We start from the raw sequence: 27,345 nt of genomic DNA, 5'->3' as shown, positions 1-27,345 counted from the left end.
ACATCAAAATTGTACTAGAAAATTACAATCATCACAGAAAAGTTTATTTAAAATTCTTTTATGTAAACACACAATATGTATTTGAATTGTTTTGAAATAAAATTATGTATTTACAATAATGCCTATTGTTTTAATAATTTCTTTTCCAGAGATATGCTTTCTTTAAGAAGTACATACCAGCCCATTCATCAAAGGATCTAGGAACATCCAAGTACATACATGACCATGTCAACCTTCTCTCCAAAGCCACATTTTGGTGGCTTAACACTACTCTAATGGAGGGATATAAAACTCCATTAGAAATGGAGGATCTTGGTCCTTTACCAAAGGTAAGTGCTGATAAGTCTGAGATATGTTTAAAGATTTGTTACATGTATTCTCACTTTTTACATACTATTAATTATAAGCTAATACCAGGTTATCATTTTTATAGTGTAAAAACAATTTCATTCATTTTCATTAAATAAATCAAGTTTTAATTTATATCTCGGATAAAGATTTATATCTTGGATACAGATTTATATCTCAGATACAGATATATATCTTAGATACAGATTTCTATCTCGGATACAGATTTATATCTCGTAAATATATTACAGTATAAAATCCAGTACATCTTTGTCAATTATTTTTAACGGATCACCAGATTATGTTTCGTGCCTTGTATAAAATTAATTATGTATATATATATGTATATGTAGTACATGTATATAATGTATTATCATTGCATGATATAATTGATTACTTTTTTTTGTGTCTAATTAATTAACAGACTGAAGGTGCTGTTGCACAGTATGCCAAGTTACATGCTTCATTTGAGGAAGAAAAGGTAAGAAATAATATACATGTACTGATTGATCATAAAATAGGCTGAGAATATATATATATCATTCCCAAATAAAGCAATCTCTGAAATATCGTATTTCAAGGAAGAAAACAAAATGTACTTTATTCCCAATTTGTATTTTTATTTTATACATCATACTTTGGTTAGTTATGAATAAATAAAACAAATTTTACTTAGAAGTATGTTTGATCTTCATTTCCCATTCAGAGATGAAAAGATAGTGAGTCACTCAGGTTTTCATATACCGGTACGATGAATTCTGAGGACCTTTCCATCTTGGTGTTATATTCACTATCAATATGTATTACAGATCTAGAAATCATTGCTCATGAAATGACACCTGTTTGGAAATTTAACTTTTACTAGCGGATCTGTTGCTCCCCCAGAATTTAAGTTGTTATAGCTTTGTTGTTGTTAAAATCTGATCAATAAAAAAAGACAATTACATTTCAGTATAAAGCATCACGCAGAAACATGCCACCATCCTTCCACAAGAGCTATTTGAGAGCCTTTGGTCCTATGCTGGCGTTTGCTGGGGTATTGCGGTTGTTTGGTGTCCTGCTTTCATTCGTGGGGCCCTGGTGTATAGAACACATTGTGGACTACAGTTACAAAGTTAAGACCCAAAACAACACTACCAAGAGTGTCCCAACTGTACAGACATACGGGATCAGCAACACAACGGACAACTCCACATTCTCTACACCGACAGAGCCAAAGGTATTCATTCACTGTTTATTGTTACATGTTGGCATATCGTAGCCATAATTTCTTTATGCTGCAACCATTTACTATGTGATGTTTTGGATTTATATTTATATATATCTCTGTAATTGTTTACAAGTGTATATTGTTATAAAATTTAATGAAAATGGCATTTAATTAATGAACTTTTTTAAAGATTGTTGCAGAAGAATATCATTGTTTTAAAATTATATTGAAGAAAGTAAATTACCTAGACATACCAAATTTGACCCTATACACTTGAAATTGAAAAAAAAAAAATTAGAGAGCATTTTCAAATTTGGACTAAACTTACACATAATTATTGCACAAAGAAAGTCTTTCATTAATTTGCAAAAGAAATGAAATAGAGAAACCTACACAGTTTTCATAGTTTTAGTCTGCATTTAAGTCAAGTAAAGTGAAATTGAGGTCTCAAAAAGGGGGAGGTACACTTAAAGGGGTACTAATTGGGTCAAATACGGTACTACAGTTTGATTTTAATCAATTGTTTATTACTAAGATTATATTCTCCTATAGAACACCCTGCTGTATGTGGAAGTGTCGAGCTTTTTCTCCAATGGCTATGTGCTGTGTGTGATCTTGTTTATTGGAACACTATTGGAACACACTCTGATGCAGAACCATCACTTTATTGTCATCAGACAGGGCGTCAGGCTGAGGGCAGCTCTACAGGTCAGTAGGGTTCACAGGTCACCAAAGGTCAGGAAGGTTCAGAGGTCAAAAGTCTATTAAGGTTCACAAGTCAGTAGGGTCAGGGGTTAGTAAGGTTAACAGGTTAGTAGCCTAGTAGGGTCTCACGTCATTAAGATTCAAGGGGTCAGAAAGGTCATAGGTCAATAATCAGTAAGATTCACAAGTCAGTTACAGAGAAAAGGGGAGTGAATAGGGGTTGCTTTGTAGGGGTCAGAAATGAATTCATGGTGCCAGGTCAGGGGCTGTCCTATGACTCAGCATGATTTTACTCATTCAACCTTGAAGACACATCTAAATCAAAGACTAGACCAGTCCATTATGAAATTTCAGGTGTTGTTAACCAGTGATATTTGATTAATAAATTCATAGCAATTAATTAAGCATGTTTTCAATTTGTGTTTCAGACCATGATATTTGGTAAAGCATTAAAGTTGTCCAGTCTGGTAATCAACAGTGGAAAGATGACCGTCGGTCAGATCATGAACCATATGTCCATGGACACAGTATTTCTCATGCATCTCTTCTTCTTCATCCATTTTATCTGGGGAGGTCCATTACAGGTAAATAATTTGATACACATGTACGTGTACAACTGAAGCTCAATTTCTAAACTTTTATGAAGGTTATTGTCAATATTGTCAATCACAAAATTCTATGCTGCCAATGTAATCAAAGACATGCAATCAATGACCTTTGGAATTTGTCAATGGATTCACAATTCATGCAGATTTTCATTAACATATTTTGTGAAAAACATTGACTGCAACAGTTTTGATAGATCTGATAGGAAGCCAAGGGAAACAATTTATAGGGTTGGTCCCGAGGGAAAGAATTTTGACTTTTGACTGAAAAGGCATGAAATAACTTAGCTTCTGGTGAGAAAGACTTGTATTGAAAGAATACCGGTATTTGGGTCGATCCGGCGCGCCTGTGTTTATGACATCAACAATAAAGGCATGCAAACGTTCCGCCACGGCGAAATTACTTCATTTACATCTCTATAGAGGGTCAGGTAACAATTTTAATAGTCAGATTTTGTAATCAGATTGTATAAAGAATTGCCCAAATAAATTTTGAAACTGATAATAATGAAATCTTTTTGCTAACATTTCTGTTGTAGATTATAATTGCCCTCCTGTTGATGTACTACAAACTTGGCTGGAGTGCTGTTATAGGTGGCTCCCTGGTAATACTGGCCGCCCCTCTACAATACTTCACCGGCAATGGCCTATCCAAAATGCAGAAGAAATGTATGGTGAGTGTTTGTGTATATCAGCATTTTCCTGGTATATGTAACATTTTAATACCCTGTACTACCCATGGATGTATGATCATCTAATCGAGCTTGCATGAGACTTGACGATTGCTGACCAGCAAATTTTTGCTCTCATATATCTCTGTTAATGATGCTTCCCCGGCGACAGTGCATAAATTGTGTTTATTCATTTCTTCTCCAACATTTTACTAAAGTTTATTAGTGGCTCAAGTATATATACATGTATTACATTTATACAGCGGACCCCTGATAATCTGGACACAGAGAGTCTGGAAACTTTCAGTCTGGATGGAAATATCTACTTATTGACTAAGAACATAAAATTTGAGTCTGAAAAATTCTTAATCTTAAAGCTTTACACTGGGATCAAAGGTGTTAAGGTTTCTGAGGGTTCACATATACAGTAATTGACAAATTTGCTCAATTCTTAAACACGTTTGAATTAGAAATGCCCCTCATCAGTCTTTCATCACATACAATGAAATATGTGTTTTAATTTTTCCAGTCCAAAGCGGATAAAAGGGTAAAGAAAACAAACGAGGTTTTACAGGGGATAAGTGTCATCAAACTGTTGGCATGGGAACCGCTGTTCACCGAGAGTATCTCTGAGACTCGTACCGAGGAATTACGAAGCCTGTATTTCAACTCCTTATTCCGGGTTCTTTTATGTGAGTTTGACAAGGGTTTTTTTTTTATTATTTCTTAAAATCTTTTAGCTCCCACATTTCAAAATGAGTATGTTTAGTGTCAGTTATAATGTAATACTAAAAAGAGATCATTTAAGCTTTTTTAAAAAATAATTTAATTTTACATATTCTTCATACAATATTTTTGATAAAACATAACTTATTTAAGTTACAGTAATTTCATCAATCACGAATTGAAGTGATTGAATTGTAAGGCTTGTAGTTAAGTAAAGATTTGATAAAATATGTTATAGTTCTAGTCAAAACTGTTGTATATAATTGTGATAGTTTGATTAACATATCATCTTTTCTGCAGCTTTTATTGGCGTGGCTGTTCCTGCTATTGGTACAATGTTGGTAAGTATGTATTCTACATCGTGATTTTACCTGTACATGTATTTTAATGTTACAGATACTTTTACAGGAAAGAAAATTCAAATTTATAATAACAGTGGCTGAAATAAGATTTCACAAAGAAAATAGAGTTTATACATCCATTATAAAAACATCCAATATAAAGTGAAAATGAAAAAATTGTAACTTTCAAATGTTCAGAAATATTGTTGGTCAGATACTACGACATGATTGCAATTGTAAAATATCAAGCTAGGGGGAGAAAAAACTACAAAGAACTTATTTTGACGACGACTAAATTTTGTGTTTTCATGCCCAATGACTTTTTCCTGACAATTTAATTTAACAATTTATAGGTAAAATGCTCTATTGCACATTTTGTTGAATCTTTTTTTGTGATTATTTATGTAGGGAATTCTAATTGTTCACAGAATATGTGAAAATATGTTGCATGCGAAAAAAATTGTTTTATACTATTATAAATAACCAAAAATATAGTTCTGTAATAATATCCAATTAAGTCAGATATTAATTGTGTGTTTTGTGTATACTAGGCCTTCCTGATCCACCCTTATCTAGAGGATGAGCCGTTCACTGTGGGGAAGGCTCTCTCCACACTGTCCCTGTTCAATCTACTACAACTTCCCTGCTGGCTCATCACACATTTCATCAACACTTTCGTCACTGCTAATGTCAGCGTGAAGCGTCTTTTGCCGTATTTCTTGGCTGAGGAGGTGGAGGGACCAGGAGGGCGAGGCGCTAAGACTCATACACACAGCATAGGGGTGGAGACAAACGATCTAGATGTAAGGCCAGTTTGCACAAAGATTACAGTCTCTCTTGTGTTTGTTTTAAGTAGCTCATACATAAGATCAATTGTACAAACATATTATATTGTGGGATTAGAACTTTTAATCCGGAGGTGGAGTGCTAGTGGTAATATGTCAGAATACCTTAACCACTCGGCCAACTTGACCCCTTTTTCTCTGACCAAAATATGTTATTTTTTCTATAAATCTTAAATATCAAAATTGATAACTTTTTATATAAAAGTAAAAAGAGGTTCAATAGATATGCATATAACATATTATATTCAAAGAGATTTTTATCACCTGGTCATGAAATTGGAGGAAAACATTTATAGCTGAGAGCAGCATTGATATCAGACATTTCTAGCTAGGTGTTTGAATTAATGCTGATAGTACTGTATTTTAAAATAATTGTAAGTAATATGGGTCACTTACAGAGTCTATCATTTTTCAAAAATTTGGTTTCTAAAGTATGTCAATCTTAGTCACAATAACTTGATTACGTAGAGTATACGCCTGGGGCTGGTGGTGGACATGAGTAATGGTACCAGAAAGACGAGCTCTCTCCTGAGGAAGGACGAAGACACTAGTTCTCTTAGTTCTCTGGAGAGTACCTACTCTCGTACACCCATGCACAGTCGCCATGGCAGCCGGGCCTCGCTACTAGATGCACACGAGCCCAACAAGCGTGCTAGTATTGGTAGAACTTCAGCAGGCTCAGGTATGTTCACTATAGTTTCTTATCTATAACAGTCAACTGTCGCATACCCTATATCCAGTAATATTTTGTGGAACATGACTATGAACGCTAAAATTTGATTTGCAAATTATTGAAAAATGGTTGATTCATATAGTACCTTGTAAATCACATTGCAAAAATGAAAAACTCCTAAAATTTGATATTCAAGTTTTCAAATGAAATAGCACTTATTTTGACTCGTGTAATTATATATAATTAGCTGGTTATACGGTAGATTCAATCTATGGTCATGTGGTTGGATGATGCAGTAGTGACACTTTCATCTTCTAGCAGGGGCTCGATTCCCAGACTAAATGTGAAAGGGTAGTGGTTCACCTGCTCAATCACTTACACTTTCATCCAGTTCAGCATAGAACATAGATCAATTTAACTTGTTTCACATGAATTGTTATTTTATATTCAAATTGTAACAATGCCTAGATATGAGCCGGTTTTCTTGTTTTTACAGTCCTGACTGTGTCAGAGCCTTCCGAGACTGGTCGTCGACGTCACACGAGTGGCGTATCGACAGAAGACGAGGATGATGTTGCCGATGTCACCACGGTGATAGAGCCACGAGCAACGGTCGAGGTTGTCAGTGGTAACTTCTCCTGGGAGATGGAAAGTAAAGAACTGTTTCTGAAAAACATCAACATCAAAGTACCATCAGGTGAGTGTGAGGAATCTACAAGACAATACATGTACCGTATTTGACACAATAAGCGCTCATGTCTCTATAAGCACCCCTCCCATTTTAGAGGCCTCTATTTCGATTACCCAGGCATAAGTAAAGACCAAAACTACACAAAACTGTATAGATTTGCAATAATTTCATCTTATTAGCACCTTTTCAATTTTTCAAAAGCCTTGGGTCAAATACGGTATTTGGTTGCTTGTAAATTCATATTTGTATCAGGAAATCAAAATTTGTTATTTATAGGGAATCAATTCTAATTTGCCATGTACTATATTTCTGGACTACAGTGTTATGATTATGGGTTATATACTGGTCAGGAGTGGAGTGGTATGGGTATATATATATTAATCCGGATAATTGTTACCGGCAATTGATTATTTTTTATATGTTACTAAATATCCGGAATCTGGATGTTTCCGGATCTGGCTTATGTTTTAGTTGTGAATAAACACAAGGAACGTCAGATGAATTGATGAAGCGTGTTTGGATTGCGTTTGTAACAAATTAATGACATTTAATCAGCAGTTGCACATCCCCAGCGCTGCTACAGCAGTGGCAAAATCGTTATGGTGTTTAGATATATTACCACTTGTCCTCTACCTCTGGGTTTTGAGGTCGATTCCCACATGGGACCGTTGCCAGGCACTAGTCCTACAGTTTTGTTTTGTTTTGGGTTTTTTTCCTTCGGATACTTCAGTTTTCATTCACTGTTAAACTTTGCAAGTCTAAAAATGACCATAGTTGTTAATAGGACATAAAACAAAAAACAGCAAATGAAACAAGCAAAGTTTTGTTTTATTTTGAAATTTGTTTCTACATTGATTTTTTTTTTTGGGGGGTTTTTTTTCCTTAAAATTCTCAACAAATAGGCAGTTATATATTCTAATCTGTTAAATTATTTTAATTGTATGAAGTGTATTTCTGAAAACATCTAATCATGTATTTATGAAAACATACATTTTACATTATACATGTGTACAAACTTTGATGAATGTATTTGAATACTTACCACGTTTACAAATAAGGTAAATGTATGTTTCTTTATTTCAGGCAAATTGACCATTGTTGTTGGTCCTGTTGGGTCTGGAAAGTCCTCCCTGTTGTCTGCTATTCTAGGAGAAATGATCACTTTATCTGGCACAGTGGAGTGGAACAGGTAGGTTCTAAGGTCAAGGTCACTGTTCAAACATAGGTCGGGTCAAGGTCATTTGTTCAAATCTAGGTCAGATCAAGGTCATTTGTTCAAACATAGGTCATTTCAAGGTCATCTTAGGGGCCGCGGTTGCCGAGTGGTTAAGATGTCCCGACATATTACCACAAGCCCTCCACCTCTGGGATGCGGGTTCGAATCCCATGTGGGGCAGTTGCCAGGTACTGACCGCTGGTCGGTGGTTTTTCTCCGGGTACTCCGGCTTTCCTCCACCAACAAACCTGGCACGTCCTTACATGACCCTGGCTGTTAATAGGACGTAAAAATAAACAAACCAAACCAAATCAAGGTCATTTGTACAAGTATTGGTCAGGTCAAGGTCATTTGTTCAAATATGATTCAGTTGATGGTCAGTTCAAGGTCATGATATTCTTATCAAAATACAGACTGAGGTCAGTTTAAGACCACTTAACCAAAGAAAGTGTAGTTAACTTCATGATTCATAGAATAAGTGTTTTCATAAAACAATGTTCTTTATTTGAATATGATTATCTGTTAGTTGTTATAGGCTATAAGGATATTTTATGTATATTAATTGGAGATTTTAAATTTCACAGAGGAACAAGAAGAGCGTATGTTTCCCAGACGCCATGGTTACTGAATGCCTCCCTGAAGAACAACATCTTGTTTGGTCAGCCTTTCCAGTGGCGAAGGTAATTATGCATGTGTCATATCACATTAATAACTATAGTGTATTGAACAATGCATGGTACAGTCTTACATTATGACAAATATTTTTTTATTCAATGAAATTTAAGCATGCATTACATTTATCTTTACTACCAATATTACAGGTAGTCTGATCAAGATAAGAGTAATTTTCAAAACATTGAAATATGAATAATTACTCTTTTGGTTAGGGCTGTTTATATATTTACAATAAAGTGCCATTGTCCTGCTTAGTTATATGCAATGGACTATAAGAGATATATGGTAGGGGGGGAAGGCACTTTGAAATTGGGAGACCCACCAATAGAAGGGATTTTCAATTTTGTTGACCCCCACACATATCTAATTTTTTGTGAACAAGACCATGGCATAGAAGCCATTTAATTTTTTATTTTGCTGCGTCATCTTTTTGGATTTACATACTTTGATTTCTAGCATCACTGAAGTATATGGTGCAATTGTTGGATGTGCTACATCTATTACTAAATTTGTATAAGGTATAATCCTCGTAGAACCAGCGGAAAATCTAGTTACTAAAGATACCAAAGTATTTCTCAAACGCACTGCAAGAATAGTCATCTGGACATTCACACTTCAGCTTGTGAACTGTCACTTTTTCCTCAACTTAATACCAGTGAATTTAAATAAAGATCTGTTATTTTGCCAAAACTAATCCATTGTTTCTCTGTATCATTGTCAAGTTTGCATGAATACAATATGTTTTAGATAAATATTCTGTCATTATTGTATCAAAACACTTAGAAAATAAAATAATTGTTTTTTATTGAAGATGAACAACACATTAAATATTGTCAGAAATAAACATTTTTCTCAACAGTTATTTTTGTAGTCAGGATGACTGAGAGCAACATTATAAAACACAATTTTTGCATTTTATTTCAAAAAGTGCTTCAGATAGACCCACCCTCAGAAGTAATTTTATTGGAATGACACCCTGGCACAGAAGGGATTTTATTTTGAACCCACCATGGCACATACTATTTTTTAAAGTGCCTTCCCTGGGTGCCATATATGTTTTGCTGGAACAGCCCTTATATGCAATGGACTATAAGAGATATATACATGCAATTTATTTGGAACTTTGAAACAATAATCATTAAGTTATCCTTGGTATTTTTTTTTATTTCAGATATAATAAAGTGTTGCAGGCATGTGCATTACAGCCCGACATAGCCAGTCTACCAGCCGGGGATAACACAGAAATAGGCGAAAAGGTAGGGAGAAAAGGACAAGAAAAATACAAAGGGCACATTTTTCAAAAGCTCTAGTGATTTAAACTTTGATTAAGGTACATTATATGGATGAACTTTGGTGTTTGTAGAAAAAAAGGGAAAGTCGGTCCATCATGCATATACAGTAAAACAATTTTCACAGTAACTAAATTTTGTGATTTTAGTATCAAATAAAGTTTGCATTGGTTAGTTTTCGTGGATTCAAAAACTGAATTGAAATATCTTTTATTAGTATCAGAGTTAATTATAATTCATGGAAGTAAAGTTTTGCTTATTAAAATAAATAAAATTAATCGCACACGGATGAAATTTGGTTTACAGCATACATATATACACATGTATAGATAAGAAATTAATGTTTCAGTGGTGGGATTCTAACATTCATTATAATACAGAGGATTCCACTTATTTGAAAAAGTCATTTTCCAGAAGAAAATATTCAAATAACCGGAGTATTCGAATAGGCAGAGATGGCATTTTGCACCTCTGTTTGACCCCCCAAATACATGTGAACAGGCAAATAGATATTGTTTCGTTTACTTGATAAATACGTAAGTTATTTACACTTAAAACGAACAACAAGTAATTATTTTCGAAGTTGTAAATTGATTTAAATTGTTTAATAACAAAAAATATTCCAATATTAGATTCTTGTTTATGTTAGATGGACACGTGCATCTTAAAGAAACAGCTAAACAATCAATATCAAATGCAATAACTAAACAGAATTGAATTTCTGTATGCAATTCTGAACCTAAATAATAAACAAATTTACGTACATTTGCCGGGCAAAATGAGCTTATAATACAAAAAATGTATCAGAATATTGTTCTTATGCCATGGAGTGGGTTATTTTAGCTATACCCTCTGTCCTGCCATGTACTCCTGTTCCGTCCCATTGTATTCAGTTGCATTCCGTCCTTTCCCTCTTTGATATATAGAGGCAGGAGTATTGATGTTTAACAGATATTTTTAGTCCGGTAACAACATCTGAGGAATCGTTTGTGTTTGATATATTTGATTTAGAAACCTAAGCTGCCATGTATTGATATATTTGACCTTTGACCTCATTTGTTGAACAGGGGGTCAATCTCAGTGGAGGACAAAAGCAAAGAGTCAGTATCGCTAGAGCTCTTTACTCTAAAGCTGACACAATAATACTGGTAAGTCTGTATCATAAAAACTCTTTATTCAGGTACAATATGTGAGCATTAAATAAGCTTTGATATCAAAAATAATTAAGATCTCATCATGTTTTTAATGAGTGTATTTCTCTGAATTTGATGTAAAATTGATAAAATGAAAATATTCGTTTTACTACTATAAACATACTTGTTTACTTATTTTTATGAAATTTAATTTTAGTCCAAAAATGATTTGGATGAAGATCAGGATATAAATTTGGCAGTTTTCTGTATTAAGGACACTCAGGAAATGCAATTAGAGCATATTATCGTACTTTAGAGAAAAACACTTGAAAAATGTTAGAATAAGGTTACCGCAAAAAGTTGACATGCTGTAACAAGACTTGTAGAAACTATATTCAAGAAGAGACAATCTCAACTCGGGCAAAACCGGTTGACCACTACCTTAATAAACATCAAAAACACCCACCTCCTGCCTGTTGAGATTGTCTCTTCCTGAATATAGTTTATCCTACCTTTTCAATCCCCTGCATACCTTTGAGTATCCAGGAGGACGGCGGACGACCCATTGATCCACCAATTTAGCAACGACGACATTGGCTCTACCTCTTGGATATATGGAAGACTTGTAGGAAATATTTTGATTTTGTGTTTTCATATAAAATATATTGATCTTGTTTCCAGGACGATCCACTATCAGCCTTGGATGCCCATGTAGGAAAACACGTGTTTGAGGATGCTATCCTAAAGCGACTTTTAAGGAGGAAAAGAACAGTCATTCTAGTCACACATCATCTTCAGTATCTTAACCAGGCTAATCATGTAAGTCACGGTATTAATTGGAACAGATTTTATTTATAAAATTCACTGCAATGACATTGGCCTATATTCAATGAAACTTATATTAAAAGCGAAATCATCAACTTTCTGTTTGTTTTTCACAGCAACGTATATCCATTCATCCCTGAAATTTCATTATGAACTGTTCCAGGATCGGAATAGTTCAAATGTACAATCGTGGGTGACTAAGGTAAAACCCAACATAGAGTTCTCTTGCTTGTTTTAAAAAGATTAAGAAGCAAAAATGTGGCACTTACAGGATGTTTTTTATCAACATCAACAACAAATTGAATGTAATAGAAAGAGTAGATTTAAATACTAGATGAAATAGAATAGATGAATTACATATTGTTTGTTTAACTAATTGATTATATAATATTTTAGGTAATAGTTATGAAGGAAGGAAGCATTCAGTACCAAGGGAAGCTTGCAGATGTTAAAAAGGTAGACCCAGACCTGTACGAGTCCTGGAGGCGGGCACTAAGGGACTTCAAATCAACTCAGGAACCTAGGTAAACAATTAAAGCTGACAATGCAAGTTAAAATTATTAAAATGATTTTTTTTTTAAAACAAGTATACTTGTTGTCCAAGAATCGTTTATGAGACATTCCCCAGTTGAGGACAGCCATTTTTGTTTTACATTCCGACGACTCACCGACCCCTATATAAAGCGCATGAATCAACACACGTGCGCTCATTCGTGTACCCATACGCCTAGCAGTCCACAGTATATATCACCTACAAATAGGTAAACAAATCCCTCACCTGTAAAACTATATGGGACTTTTGTTAGCAAGAAAACATGTCAACTCCTCTAAGCTGTCATTTAGATGTTTCTCAAAATAAAATTCCAACGCAAGTGAATAGAAATCCAAACAATAATCCGTCCACATATCTCCACGTATATCATTGTACTCGATGCACTCAACTGACCATGTACACGTGACTACGTACCTGACCCGAGCGAGCGACAACTATCAAGGACACACACGTGTCGATGTACATGTACGTGTAAAACTTGGTGTATATTGAAGTGTTTTATTAGTTCGTATTGGACATATGTTGGGATATAGCTGACAACACATTCATCTATTACATCAATGAAATATTGTCAGGTGAGTACAGTGTTTATTTTCAATTTGACATTGTTATTTGCAATATCGGGGCATGTGTATCTGAGACAAGACATGTTTAGAATGACACACGTGTGTCAAGTGTCCCGTGCTTTATATAGGGGGTTGGCCAGTGAAGGTTACTAAGAAGAGCAAAAGAAAAATGGCTGCCACTTCCTTAGATACCACACTGTCATAACTAGGGGATGTCTCAGAAACAATTTTTGAAAAAAATATTTCGCTAATATATTTTTTTTTTGATTTCAAATGCATGTTTTTAACTTGCATTGTCAGCTTTAAGCAGTAGTGACCATTAACCTGGTCACTAACTAGGCTCCATCAATCTGTTTACAAAAATCTAACTTACTGAGGCAACAGACTGAGTAGGTGTATTGGAGACTTTCTATTATGGACAGAAGTTTCAAATATTTTTGTGTGTGGAAAAAAAATTGATATTGTTTGAATGCTAAGGTTTGTTCATGGTCTATGTGTTACTTGAAATATCTCAATTTTTCTTGTTGTTTCATGCCTGATGTTTGTTGTTTTATGTCCGATGTTTATTTCATCTCCAATATTTGTTGTTTTTTTTTTAGCCCACCATCATCAGATGGTGGGCTATTCAAATCGCCTTTCGTCCGTGGTCCGTCGTCCGTCCGTCCTTCCGTCCGTCCGTCCGTCCTTCCGTCCGTCCGTCCGTCCGTTAACAATTCTTGTTACCGCTATTTCTCAGAAAGTACAGAAGGGAGCTTTCTCAAATTTCACATGTAGGTTCCCCTAGGGCCCTAGTTGTGCATATTGCATTTTGGGACCAATCGGTCAACAAGATGGCCGACTGGCGGCCATCTTGGATTTTGATAGTTAAAGTTTGTTACCGCTATTTCTCAGAAAGTTTTGAAGGGATCTTTCTCAAATTTCACATGTAGGTTCCCCTAGGGCCCTAGTTGTGCATATTGCATTTTGGGACCAATCGGTCAACAAGATGGCCGACTGGCGGCCATCTTGGATTTTGATAGTTAAAGTTTGTTACCGCTATTTCTCAGAAAGTACTTAAGGGATCTGTCTCAAATTTCATATGTAGGTTCCCCTAGGGCCCTAGTTGTGCATATTGCATTTTGGGACCAATCGGTCAACAAGATGGCCGACTGGCGGCCATCTTGGATTTTGATAGTTAAAGTTTGTTACCGCTATTTCTCAGAAAGTTTTTGAAGGGATCTTTCTCAAATTTCATATGTTGGTTCTCCTAGGGCCCTAGTTGTGCATATTGCATTTTGGGACCAATCGGTCAACAAGATGGCCGACTGGCGGCCATCTTGGATTTTGATAGTTAAAGTTTGTTACCGCTATTTCTCAGAAAGTTTTGAAGGGATCTTTCTCAAATTTCATATGTTGGTTCTCCTAGGGCCCTAGTTGTGCATATTGCATTTTGGGACCAATCGGTCAACAATGATGGCCGACTGGCGGCCATCTTGGATTTTGATAGTTAAAGTTTGTTACCGCTATTTCTCAGAAAGTTTTGAAGGGATCTTTCTCAAATTTCATATGTTGGTTCTCCTAGGGCCCTAGTTGTGCATATTGCATTTTGGGACAGATCGGTCAACAAGATGGCCGACTGGCGGCCATCTTGGATTTTGATAGTTAAAGTTTGTTACCGCTATTTCTCAGAAAGTACTTAAGGGATCTTTCTCAAATATCATATGTTGGTTCTCCTAGGGCCCTAGTTGTGCATATTGCATTTTGGGACCAATCGGTCAACAATGATGGCCGACCGGCGGCCATCTTGGATTTTGATAGTTAAAGTTTGTTACCGCTATTTCCCAGAAAGTACTGAAGGGATCTTTCTCAAATTTCATATATAGGTTCCCCTAGGGCCCTAGTTGTGCATATTGCATTTTGGGACCAATCAGTCAACAAGATGGCCGACCGACTGAGGCCATCTTGGATTTTGATAGTTAAAGTTTGTTACCGCTATTTCTCAGAAAGTACTGAAGGGATCTCTCTCAAATTTCATATGCATGTTCCCCTTGAACCCTTGTTGTGCATATTGCATTTTGGGAGTGATCGGTCAACAAGATAGCCGACTGGCGGCCATCTTGGATTTTGATAGTTAAAGTTTGTTAACACTATTTCCCAGAAAGTACTGAAGGAATCTTTCTCAAATTTTATATGTAGGTTCCCCTACGACCCTAGTTATGCATATTGCATTTTGGGACAGATCGGTCAGCAAGATGATCGACAGGTAGCCATCTTGAATTTTGATAATTGAAGTTTGTTACTGCTACATATCTCAGAAAGTACTGAAAAGATCTTTCTCAAGGTTCATATATAGTATGTAGTAAAAGTTTGAAAAGCAGGGAAAAGATCCCTCTTTCTGTTGTCAGACATAGATCATTCTTTGGTGGGCGCCAAGATCCCTCTGGGATTTGTTGTTTTTTGTTTGTTGTTGTTTCATGTCCAATCTATGTTGTTGTTTCATAACTTACTTTTTCTTGTTTCTTTCCCAATATTTATTGATTTTTGTCATTGTTTCTTGCCTGATGTTTGTTGTTTCATCCCAAATTTTTTTTTATTTCATGTCCAGTTTGTTGTTTCATGTCTGACATTTGTTGTTCCATGTCTGACGTTTGTTGTTTCATGCCTGAGGTTTCATGTTTCATGCCTGAGGTTTGTTGTTTCATGCCTGTCATTTTTTTCATACCTGACGTTGGTCGTTTCATGCCTGATGTTTGTTGTTTCATACCTGACGTTTGGTGTTTCATGCATGAAGTTTGTTGTTTCATATCTGCCGTTAGTTGTTTCATACCTGTCGTTTGTTATTTTTATGCCTGTCTTTTGTTGTTTCATGCGTGATTTTTGTTGTTTCATGCCAGTTGTTTGTTGTTGACAGTCAGAAGGAGACCTTGGGGGCAGACAGTAAGGAGACAACAGAACACACAGACACTGACATTGCTTTAGTGTCAGATAACCTCCTACGACCAGAGGGTCATCGCCGACCTTCAGGACAGGTAGAGATATGCAAGCTGTAAAGACCCGGTCAAACAGTTTCCATGGCTAGAGAATTAACAATTTCCAAGCAAAAATACTTATACTGAATAATGGTGCTTTAGGCATTTCCATTGAATTTAAGGTTTTCTGGACTTGAAATAATATAGGTGAACTTTGATTTTTGTGTAGTGAAATATTGAAATGATATAATCAATGAAAATCATACTTGGTTTCATTTGATATTAATATAGCTTCTCAAAGGTAACTTTAAAATTTATACTATGATAACTTTATGCTTTAACTTCATTTTACATTGCTTATTTAGAATATACCATGTAAATACCAAAAAAAAGTTAGAATAAAGGTCAATTGGATATTGCTTGTGAATTTTAGTTTGTTTACATTTCAGATGCTGACATCTCTATCACATCGGCGGCTGTCCACACAACTCTCTAACATGGAGGAAGAAACGACGAGTCAAGAAGGTAACGAGGCAGAAGACCATCATGATAAGGGCAAGGCTACTCATAGCAGGAATACATCCATTCAGGACACGGAAACAGGTAACTATGACATGGAAACAGGTAACTATGACACGGAAACAGATAACTAAGACATGGAAACAGGTAACTATGACATGGAAACAGATAACTATGACATGGAAACAGGTAACTATGACATGGAAACAGGTAACTATGACACAGAAACAGATAACTATGACATGGAAACAGGTAACTATGACACGGAAACAGATAACTATGACATGGAAACAGGTAACTATGACATGGAAACAGGTAACTATGATACGGAAACAGGTAACTATGACATGGAAACAGGTAACTATGACATGGAAACAGGTAACTATGATACGGAAACAGGTAACTATGACATGGAAACAGGTAACTATGACACAGAAACAGGTAACTATGACATGGAAACAGGTAACTATGACACAGAAACAGATAACTATGACAAGGAAACAGGTAACTATGACACGGAAACAGGTAACTATGACATAGAAACAGGTAACTATGACACGGAAACAGATAACTATGACATGGAAACAGGTAACTATGACATGGAAACAGGTAACTATGACACAGAAACAGATAACTATGACACGGAAACAGATAACTATGACACGGAAACAGGTAACTATGACATGGAAACAGGTAACTATGACACGGAAACAGATAACTATGACATGGAAACAGGTAACTATGACATGGAAACAGGTAACTATGACATGGAAACAGATAACTATGACATGGAAACAGGTAACTATGACATGGAAACAGGTAACTATGACACAGAAACAGATAACTATGACACGGAAACAGGTAACTATGACATGGAAACAGGTAACTATGACACAGAAACAGATAACTATGACATGGAAACAGGTAACTATGACATGGAAACAGGTAACTATGACATGGAAACAGGTAACTATGACACGGAAACAGATAACTATGACATGGAAACAGGTAACTATGACATGGAAACAGATAACTATGACACGGAAACAGGTAACTATGACACAGAAACAAGTAACTATGACATGGAAACAGGTAACTATGACACGAAAACAGGTATGTATGACACAGAAACAGATAACTTTGACATGATAACAGGTAACTATGATACCAAAACAGGTAACCATAATGATATCTAATAAGATATGTATGTAAATCTATATTTAATTTGGTTATTTTAACGATTATTTGCTTACTATTTTTTTTTCGAATCAAAATGATCACTTAAGATAAACATGCCTAGAACTCCATCCAACAAATATAGGAATTTTATAAACAAAATCTAATATTGAAACCATAACAGGGAACAAAGCAGATGGAGACTCATCAGGAAAGCTGATCAAGAAGGAGCACAGAGAGATTGGGGCCGTAGCTATGGGTGTGTACCTGAGATATGCCCAGGCTTGTTTCCCTCTACTGGCAGTCCTTGTCTTATTGATATACATTACATATCATTCCTGCTTCGTGGGCAGTAACATGATTCTGGCAAAATGGACGGAAGCTGTGACGGATTTCCAGACAAGGAAGCAGCAGTCCAGTAACTTTACTGAGGTAAATCTTGGCTCGACTACACAGTTTTACAAACATTTTTAAGTTCTCTATAGGAAAGCTGGTTAAGTTTTTTTTAATTTTAATGTCCTATTAACTACCATGGTTATTTAGATTTGTTGGTTGTGGAAAGTCAGAGTATCCAGAGAAAAACCACCAACCAGCAGTCAGTGCCTGGTAACTGCTCCACATGAGATTCAAACTCGCAACCCATAGGTGGAGGCTTGGGGTTATCTGTAGGGATACCGCGGTCCCCTATAGGAAAGCATTACAGAAGTTATGGAGAATTTTTAGTTAAGGAATATTCGTGAAACTGGGCCCAGGTTTTCTGGTAACAAAATACTAACAGTACTGTATACTCTAGACCTATCAAACAAGTAATTAATTCTAGTTTGTTTTTATTTTATCAAATGGTCTTTAATATTATGCAAAGGGGGAAAAACGAGATAAATAATTATGTGTAATTTTTTATTTCATTTTGTTTTTTCAGACATTTGATAAAGGTTCATACATGCAACTGTATTCTTATTTTTCTTTCAGACATTTGATAACGGTTCATACATGCGGCTTTACTCCATACTAAACCTGACTGGTATAGGGGGAGCCATGTTAGCCAGTGGTCTACTGTACATCGCTGCGATCAAGGCGTCCAAAATACTCCATTTTTCCATGTTAGATACCATTCTCCACATACCCATCAGGTTAGTACCACATGGCTCGCACAATATAATTATAACCCACAACAAAGTTAAGGGGGTATACTGGAATTGGGTTGTTCGTCCGGCCGGCCGTCTGTTTGTAGACACAACTTTGTCAGGCGAACTCCTCCTAAACTAAAAGACAGATTTTTATCAAATTTGGTACACAGAACCCTGACATAAAGGGAAGTTGAGTAAATTATAAAGGGCTCTGCAATGTCCCCTATTAAAGGAGTTATTACTAAATTTGTGCAGCAGGGGGTATTATTCGTCCACTCTGGCAACAGTTCTAGTTGAAATTTGACTTGTATTTCCGCTCCAGTACGACACTCAACAATACACTCAGATACAACTCTCCATTTAGGGTCACCGCAACATGACCACAATGGTTAGCCAATCAGCATGTCACCGATGAAATATTCTGTGTGGTTGATTCTTGGAAGTATAAACTGCTTATAAAACGTGCAGTGATGTTCCAATTCTGGGTCAGGGGTCAAACTGAATTAACCCCGAACAAGGAGTTGTTGTTGGATCTTGTATTGAAGTGTATCGTAGAGCGTTGTAGTGGAGCTGAATTACAAGTCTGATTTTAATTATGAAAATATAATGGTAACTATTCAGTATTGGAAAAAGTTCAGAAATTATTTTTGTTTTAATAAATATACATTTGCTGGATATTATTAAAACCATTATGAACTTGGTGTATCCTACTTATTTAAGTTATCGACTGTCATTTTCTTACAACTAGTGTAATCCTGATTTTTCTTTTGTCTGTTTTAGGTTTTTTGATACTAATCCGACAGGAAGAATTTTGAATCGGTTTTCTTCAGATATGTCACAAATTGACCAGGTCAGTATTTCTGTCTATTAACAAGGATAATTGATTTATAAGTGAGAAGGATTTGTCACTCAGGGTTTTTTTTTGGACAAGTATGTTGCGAGCGCTTTTGTGTTTGTGCACTGACCATGAAGTTGGGAGACAACTGATTTTCCTTTAATATCCGCCATGCAACCTTTGATGTAACTTGCAGATGCCAGGCTTACCGTCTTACTTTCTGAAGCGGTCATTTCATGAGCTGTCGTATTTTTTTAATGAAAATTTAATACATTTTTTCTAAATCTTCTGTCCTTAAACCAAGGACTAGACATCATGAAATGTATTCAGCTTTAAATTGGTGTTTCTTTTGACTCAGTAATTGTTGAGAAAAATGGGTCTACTGACTCTAAATTAACATAGGTTGATTAATTAATTTTCTGTACATGTATTATGACCATATAATTTACATATTTTGTGGTAAAAAAAAATGCACATGGACGATCTTGAAAAGGTTAATGCAATAATACGTTCACACAATTACTAAATGATAATACATGTATCTAGTATATTAAAAATCAATAGAACTCACTATTCTTAATTAGTGCAATATTATTTTTAATTAGCGCATAATTTATTGCATATACAAAAGCTAAAATAAGGTTACCACTAAAGCATGTACTTTTACAGTATGTCATATTGAGAACCTGAAAAAACATTTTTGTTTTCACAGCACCTACCAAATACTCTGGAGAACTTGATGAAATGTTTTTTCCTGACCATCTCAGCACTCATCGTAAACAGTATCGGAACCCCGTACTTCCTTCTGGCTGTCATTCCACTCATCATACTCTACTATTGTATACAGACATTCTTCAGGGCGACCACAAGGTATGTAATTAATCGGGGATCACATGTGTAGTGGTTCAGTCACTCGGCTTTTACCTGCTCCAGGTCAGGTGTCACCTGCCCGATCATGTGGGTTTTCTCCGGTCACTCAAGTTTCCTTCCACTCTAAAACCCTTCATGTGCTTACGGTATATCAGGGCTATCAAAATTGATTTGTACAAGTTATGCATCTAGTTTTTGTAATCATTATAAAATACATATAGATGTGGTCTATAGTTTTACATAATATATAGTCTTCTAGTCCAATGGATATCAAGTAATTGGTTGGTTGGGGATGGGGGTGTTGGGGGGGTAAGGGTGTGGGGGTGGGGGTTGTGCTCCAAGGTCTGCATATCGAGTTGTGAAGGTTTTCCTACAAATTATTCTAGTCCTAGTCTAGATTAGAAGTTTGGATACCAAAAATGGGCAGCTACCAAGTACTGGCCATAGGTTGGTGGTTTTGTTTTGATGTACTCTGATCTAACCTTAGGTTTCCTCCGCTTCTAAACAGAGATAGTCTTTGAATGACCCTGTAATATGAGGAAAAACAAAACAAAAAAAGAAGATGAATGTCGTATTTGTCTTTCCATCCGTCTTTCTACATCTTCAAAAATCATGCATTTGATGGGTAGATTCTGAAAAAGGAAAATATCTCCATTTATTTATTTATTTATTTATTTTTTTTAAATGATTTTCAGTGAAAAGTATTTTTCGTTTTTCAGGGAACTCCAGAGATTAGATAGTGTAACAAAATCACCCATATTTTCACATTTCTCCGAGACACTAAATGGCCTTCAGACGATAAGAGCATACAAGTAAGTAAAAGTAATATCAACTGATTATAGGTACATAATTGTTTTACCATTACACACAATGAACTGCTGTATGTGGACTGATTTCAGTGATATCCACTTTTGGATATTGGGATTTTATCAAATTAATATTAAAATGTTCATGATCCTGATTTTATCTTCAACAAATTCTGTTGATTTCTTTATTAAATTTGCTTCGTATTTTGACCTTTTAATATTGTAAGAGTTTGTATACATGTAACACCATGTAATTGGGAATGTGTTGGTTGTTCCATTCCATATAAAATGAATAATAAATCTATTCCCGGCGACCATCTGTCAGAAATCTCCCATTCGTAATCCAGAGCTACGTCATCACAGCTAATGTTTTATAACTGCTTATTTACACCAGTTAACATTTCATGATTTTTAAAAGATGCTCCACCGCTGACAATTGGTATTTTTTCATTATCAAAAACAAGAGCAGACGATGTAGCATTTTTGTTACAAAAGTTACTTACTTTACACCATTACCACCATTAAAAAGTTTGAGCTTCTAATTTTACTTTAAGTTAGAAATATAAAAAATAATTAATTGCATCCCGAAAAAAATCCGTGACACTATATCCTATATTGAATGAAGTACTGATTGCGCATGGACCATAGGCAAAATAAATTATTTTATAATATTTTCTGTGTTAATTAGACATATATATATACATGATCAAACACCATTTTTTGTTCAAATGATGAATGTCATTTATGCTCTGTCGGCGTTGGAGCAACTTTAACTAAAATCGCGAAAATAAATGGCTCTATAGTAAAGTATCGGTAATATTATTATTCTCCTATATCAAGGTTTCTTTGCACCCGTAATTGTCATATCTAGACAGTTGACTGACCATCATCAATCAGGACTCCATCAATAAGAGTAACTACTGTATGGGTGTTTGTTATCGTATATAATCCAATACGCACCCAGGGCTGTTAAAAAAAAATGAAAAAAAAAAATGACAGAATTTCAGCTAACATTTTACAAAAATAATGCACTGAGTTAACCATCAATCAATTTACAAAAGAAATCAGGTAGAGAAACTTACAGAGTTTTCATAGTTTCACTCTGCATTTAAATCAATATATTAAAGTGAAATTGAAATCCCATCGAAAACGGGGAATTGGGTCAAATACCGTATTTATATAAATATTTTGTTTTCAGAGCCGAGGGACAGTTCCAGTGTCACGCCATACAAGCTATAAATAACAACATTACACCTCTGCTGTTTATACATTCTGTCAACCGATGGCTGGGGATTAGACTGGTATGTGTTCAAAATCTACTTCTTTCTAACCATAAACCCTAGAGTCATAATATACAAACTGTAAATACATCCTGTCAACTGGTAGCTCGGTATTGGACTGGTAGGTGTCTAAACTCTTCTTCCTAATCATAAACCCCGGAGTCATCGGATACAAGCTGTAAATATCAATACATCACTTCGTTGCCGTTAATTCATTCAGTCAACATATGGCTGGGCATTTGATAAGTGAAAAGTATGTAAAAAGAATTGATACTTTGCTGAAAATATTTTAGTGTTATTATCATGTGTCCTTAGTTCTTCAATAGTAACTTGTTACATCATAATACTATTACATTGTACAAAACTATCAACTGATTTATTTTGGAGGCAACTTAATTTCAAATTTCTATGACATTTTCACGCCGATTTTATTTTGTGGTTTTCAGTAAAAAAGGCTGTATTGCCTTAGTAATTGCATCAATTAGTTGTCTGAAATTGTTGTCGACAGTGAAATACACTGAAATTGATAGCACACGGAAATAAATTGGTTTACAGAACATCTCAATGCTAAAACAATCACACCAAGTACATTGTACTGTAAATATTTTGTCAGTATGTATTGTTTGTATTTCAGGATTATATGGGGGCTGTGGTGGTGTTCCTGGCCGCCGTGTCTAGTCTCACAGCTTGTCTGGCCGGACAGGCTACCCCTGCTTCTGTTGGTCTTAGTATTACATATGCCTTACTTGTAAGTACACACCTTCAGTATTACATATGCCTTACTTGTAAGTACACCTTCAGTATTACATATGCCTTACTTGTAAGTACACCTTCAGTATTACATATGCCTTACTTGTAAGTACACCTTCAGTATTACATATGCCTTACTTGTAAGTACACCTTCAGTATTACATATGCCTTACTTGTAAGTACACCTTCAGTATTACATATGCCTTACTTGTAAGTACACCCTCAGTATTACATATGCCTTACTTGTAAGTACACCCTCAGTATTACATATGTCTTACTTGTAAGTACACCTTCAGTATTACATATGTCTTACTTGTAAGTACACCTTCAGTATTACATATGACTTACTTGTAAGTATACCCTCAGTATTACATATGCCTTACTTGTAAGTACACCTTACTAAGTATTCAGTATTACATATGCTTACTTGTAAGTACACCTTCAGTATTACATATGACTTAATCACCTTCAGTATTACATATGTGTAAGTACACCTTCAGTATTACATATGACTTACTTGTAAGTACACCTCAGTATTACATATGTCTTACTTGTAAGTACACCCTCAGTATTACATATGTCTTACTTGTAAGTACACCTTCAGTATTACATATGTCTTACTTGTAAGTACACCTTCAGTATTACATATGTCACTTGTATACACCTCAGTATTACATATGTCTTACTTGTAAGTACACCTTCAGTATTACATATGTCTTACTTGTAAGTACACCCTCAGTATTACATATGTCTTACTTGTAAGTACACCTCAGTATTACATATGTCTTACTTGTAAGTACACCTTCAGTATTACATATGCTTACTTTGTCAGTATACATATGCCTTACTTGTAAGTAACCCTTATTACATATGCCTTACTTGTAAGTACACCTTCAGTATTACATATGCCTTACTTGTAAGTACACCCTCAGTATTACATATGTCTTACTTGTAAGTACACCTTCAGTATTACATATGTCTTACTTGTAAGTACACCTTCAGTATTACATATGCCTTACTTGTAAGTACACCCTCAGTATTACATATGCCTTACTTGTAAGTACACCCTCAGTATTACATATGCCTTACTTGTAAGTACACCCTCAGTATTACATATGCCTTACTTGTAAGTACACCCTCAGTATTACATATGCCTTACTTGTAAGTACACCCTCAGTATTACATATGCCTTACTTGTAAGTACACCCTCAGTATTACATATGCCTTACTTGTAAGTACACCTTCAGTATTACATATGCCTTACTTGTAAGTACACCTTCAGTATTACATATGCCTTACTTGTAAGTACACCCTCAGTATTACATATGCCTTACTTGTAAGTACACCTTCAGTATTACATATGCCTTACTTGTAAGTACACCCTCAGTATTACATATGCCTTACTTGTAAGTACACCTTCAGTATTACATATGCCTTACTTGTAAGTACACCCTTCAGTATTACATATGCCTTACTTGTAAGTACACCTTCAGTATTACATATGTCTTACTTGTAAGTACACCCTCAGTATTACATATGCCTTACTTGTAAGTACACCTCAGTATTACATATGTCTTACTTGTAAGTACACCCTCAGTATTACATATGTCTTACTTGTAAGTACACCCTCAGTATTACATATGCCTTACTTGTAAGTACACCCTCAGTATTACATATGCCTTACTTGTAAGTACACCCTCAGTATTACATATGTCTTACTTGTAAGTACACCTTCAGTATTACATATGCCTTACTTGTAAGTACACCCTCAGTATTACATATGTCTTACTTGTAAGTACACCTTCAGTATTACATATGTCTTACTTGTAAGTACACCCTCAGTATTACATATGTCTTACTTGTAAGTACACCTCAGTATTCATATGCTTTACATATGCTACTTGTAAGTAAATGCCTACTTGTAAGTGCACCCTCAGTATTACATATGTCTTACTTGTAAGTACACCCTCAGTATTACATATGCCTTACTTGTAAGTACACCCTCAGTATTACATATGTCTTACTTGTAAGTACACCCTCAGTATTACATATGTCTTACTTGTAAGTACACCTTCAGTATTACATATACCTTACTTGTAAGTACACCCTCAGTATTACATATGCCTTACTTGTAAGTACACCCTCAGTATTACATATGTCTTACTTGTAAGTACACCTTCAGTATTACATATGCCTTACTTGTAAGTACACCTTCAGTATTACATATGCCTTACTTGTAAGTACACCTTCAGTATTACATATGCCTTACTTGTAAGTACACCCTCAGTATTACATATGTCTTACTTGTAAGTACACCCTCAGTATTACATATGCCTTACTTGTAAGTACACCCTCAGTATTACATATGTCTTACTTGTAAGTACACCCTCAGTATTACATATGTCTTACTTGTAAGTACACCCTCAGTATTACATATGTCTTACTTGTAAGTACACCCTCAGTATTACATATGCCTTACTTGTAAGTACCACCTTCAGTATTACATATGTCTTACTTGTAAGTACACCTTCAGTATTACATATGTCTTACTTGTAAGTACACCCTCAGTATTACATATGTCTTACTTGTAAGTCACCCTTAGTATTACATATGTCTTACTTGTAAGTACACCTTCAGTATTACATATGTCTTACTTGTAAGTACACCTTCAGTATTACATATGTCCTTACTTGTAAGTACACCTCAGTATTACATATGCCTTACTTGTAAGTACACCTTCAGTATTACATATGTCTTACTTGTAAGTACACCTCAGTATTACATATCTTACTTGTAAGTACCTTACATATGCCTTACTTGTAAGTACACCTTCAGTATTACATATGCCTTACTTGTAAGTACACCTTCAGTATTACATATGCCTTACTTGTAAGTACACTTTCAGTATTACATATGCCTTACTTGTAAGTACACCTTCTATTACATATGCTTAGTATTACATTACATGCCTTACTTGTAAGTACACCTTCAGTATTATTACATATGCCTTACTTGTAAGTACACCTTCAGTATTACATATGTCTTACTTGTAAGTACACCTTCAGTATTACATATGCCTTACTTGTAAGTACACCTTCAGTATTACATATGCCTTACTTGTAAGTACACCTCAGTATTACATATGTCTTACTTGTAAGTACACCTTCAGTATTACATATGCCTTACTTGTAAGTACACCTTCAGTATTACATATGTCCTTACTTGTAAGTACACCTTCAGTATTACATATGCCTTACTTGTAAGTACACCTTCAGTATTACATATGTCCTTACTTGTAAGTACACCCTCAGTATTACATATGTCTTACTTGTAAGTACACCCTCAGTATTACATATGTCTTACTTGTAAGTACACCCTCAGTATTACATATGCCTTACTTGTAAGTACACCCTCAGTATTACATATGCCTTACTTGTAAGTACACCCTCAGTATTACATATGTCTTACTTGTAAGTACACCCTCAGTATTACATATGTCCTTACTTGTAAGTACACCCCTCAGTATTACATATGTCTTACTTGTAAGTACACCTTCAGTATTACATATGTCTTACTTGTAAGTACACCTCAGTATTACATATGCCTTACTTGTAAGTACACCCTCAGTATTACATATGTCTTACTTGTAAGTACACCCTCAGTATTACATATGTCTTACTTGTAAGTACACCTTCAGTATTACATATGCCTTACTTGTAAGTACACCCTCAGTATTACATATGTCTTACTTGTAAGTACACTCTCAGTATTACATATGCCTTACTTGTAAGTACACCTTCAGTATACTTGTAGTACAACCTTCAGTATTACATATGTACTTGTAAGTACACCTCAGTATTACATATGCAGTATTATAATTTACTTGTAAGTAAACACCCTCAGTATTACATAACTTACTTGTATACATAACTTTTTAAGAAACATGCAATGATACTTCTATG

General features: G+C 35.2%; 1 protein-coding gene across 1 annotated transcript in view; it reads left to right on the top strand.

Moving 5' to 3' along the window:
• LOC138330520 (ATP-binding cassette sub-family C member 9-like) overlaps nt 1–27,345 on the top strand; it is a 47,727-nt gene that overhangs the window by 1,498 nt on the left and 18,884 nt on the right. The window contains exons 2-27 of the mRNA XM_069278088.1: nt 150–329; nt 773–829; nt 1,301–1,567; nt 2,111–2,266; nt 2,692–2,847; nt 3,408–3,542; nt 4,069–4,231; nt 4,566–4,606; nt 5,158–5,409; nt 5,920–6,133; nt 6,621–6,821; nt 7,899–8,004; nt 8,616–8,711; nt 9,878–9,962; nt 11,063–11,143; nt 11,810–11,947; nt 12,350–12,477; nt 15,963–16,080; nt 16,470–16,623; nt 17,900–18,147; nt 18,685–18,845; nt 19,623–19,692; nt 20,390–20,547; nt 21,267–21,359; nt 22,552–22,654; nt 23,268–23,381. Coding sequence (XP_069134189.1) covers nt 150–329; nt 773–829; nt 1,301–1,567; nt 2,111–2,266; nt 2,692–2,847; nt 3,408–3,542; nt 4,069–4,231; nt 4,566–4,606; nt 5,158–5,409; nt 5,920–6,133; nt 6,621–6,821; nt 7,899–8,004; nt 8,616–8,711; nt 9,878–9,962; nt 11,063–11,143; nt 11,810–11,947; nt 12,350–12,477; nt 15,963–16,080; nt 16,470–16,623; nt 17,900–18,147; nt 18,685–18,845; nt 19,623–19,692; nt 20,390–20,547; nt 21,267–21,359; nt 22,552–22,654; nt 23,268–23,381 — 3,675 coding nt within the window. The remainder of the gene's footprint in view (nt 1–149; nt 330–772; nt 830–1,300; nt 1,568–2,110; nt 2,267–2,691; nt 2,848–3,407; nt 3,543–4,068; nt 4,232–4,565; nt 4,607–5,157; nt 5,410–5,919; nt 6,134–6,620; nt 6,822–7,898; nt 8,005–8,615; nt 8,712–9,877; nt 9,963–11,062; nt 11,144–11,809; nt 11,948–12,349; nt 12,478–15,962; nt 16,081–16,469; nt 16,624–17,899; nt 18,148–18,684; nt 18,846–19,622; nt 19,693–20,389; nt 20,548–21,266; nt 21,360–22,551; nt 22,655–23,267; nt 23,382–27,345) is intronic.

This window comes from Argopecten irradians, chromosome 9 (genome assembly GCF_041381155.1).
Source record: "Argopecten irradians isolate NY chromosome 9, Ai_NY, whole genome shotgun sequence".
Taxonomy (NCBI): Eukaryota; Metazoa; Mollusca; class Bivalvia; order Pectinida; family Pectinidae; genus Argopecten; species Argopecten irradians.
The sequence above is the reverse complement of the archived record's forward strand: the minus strand, read 5'-3'. Positions and strand labels throughout refer to the sequence as shown.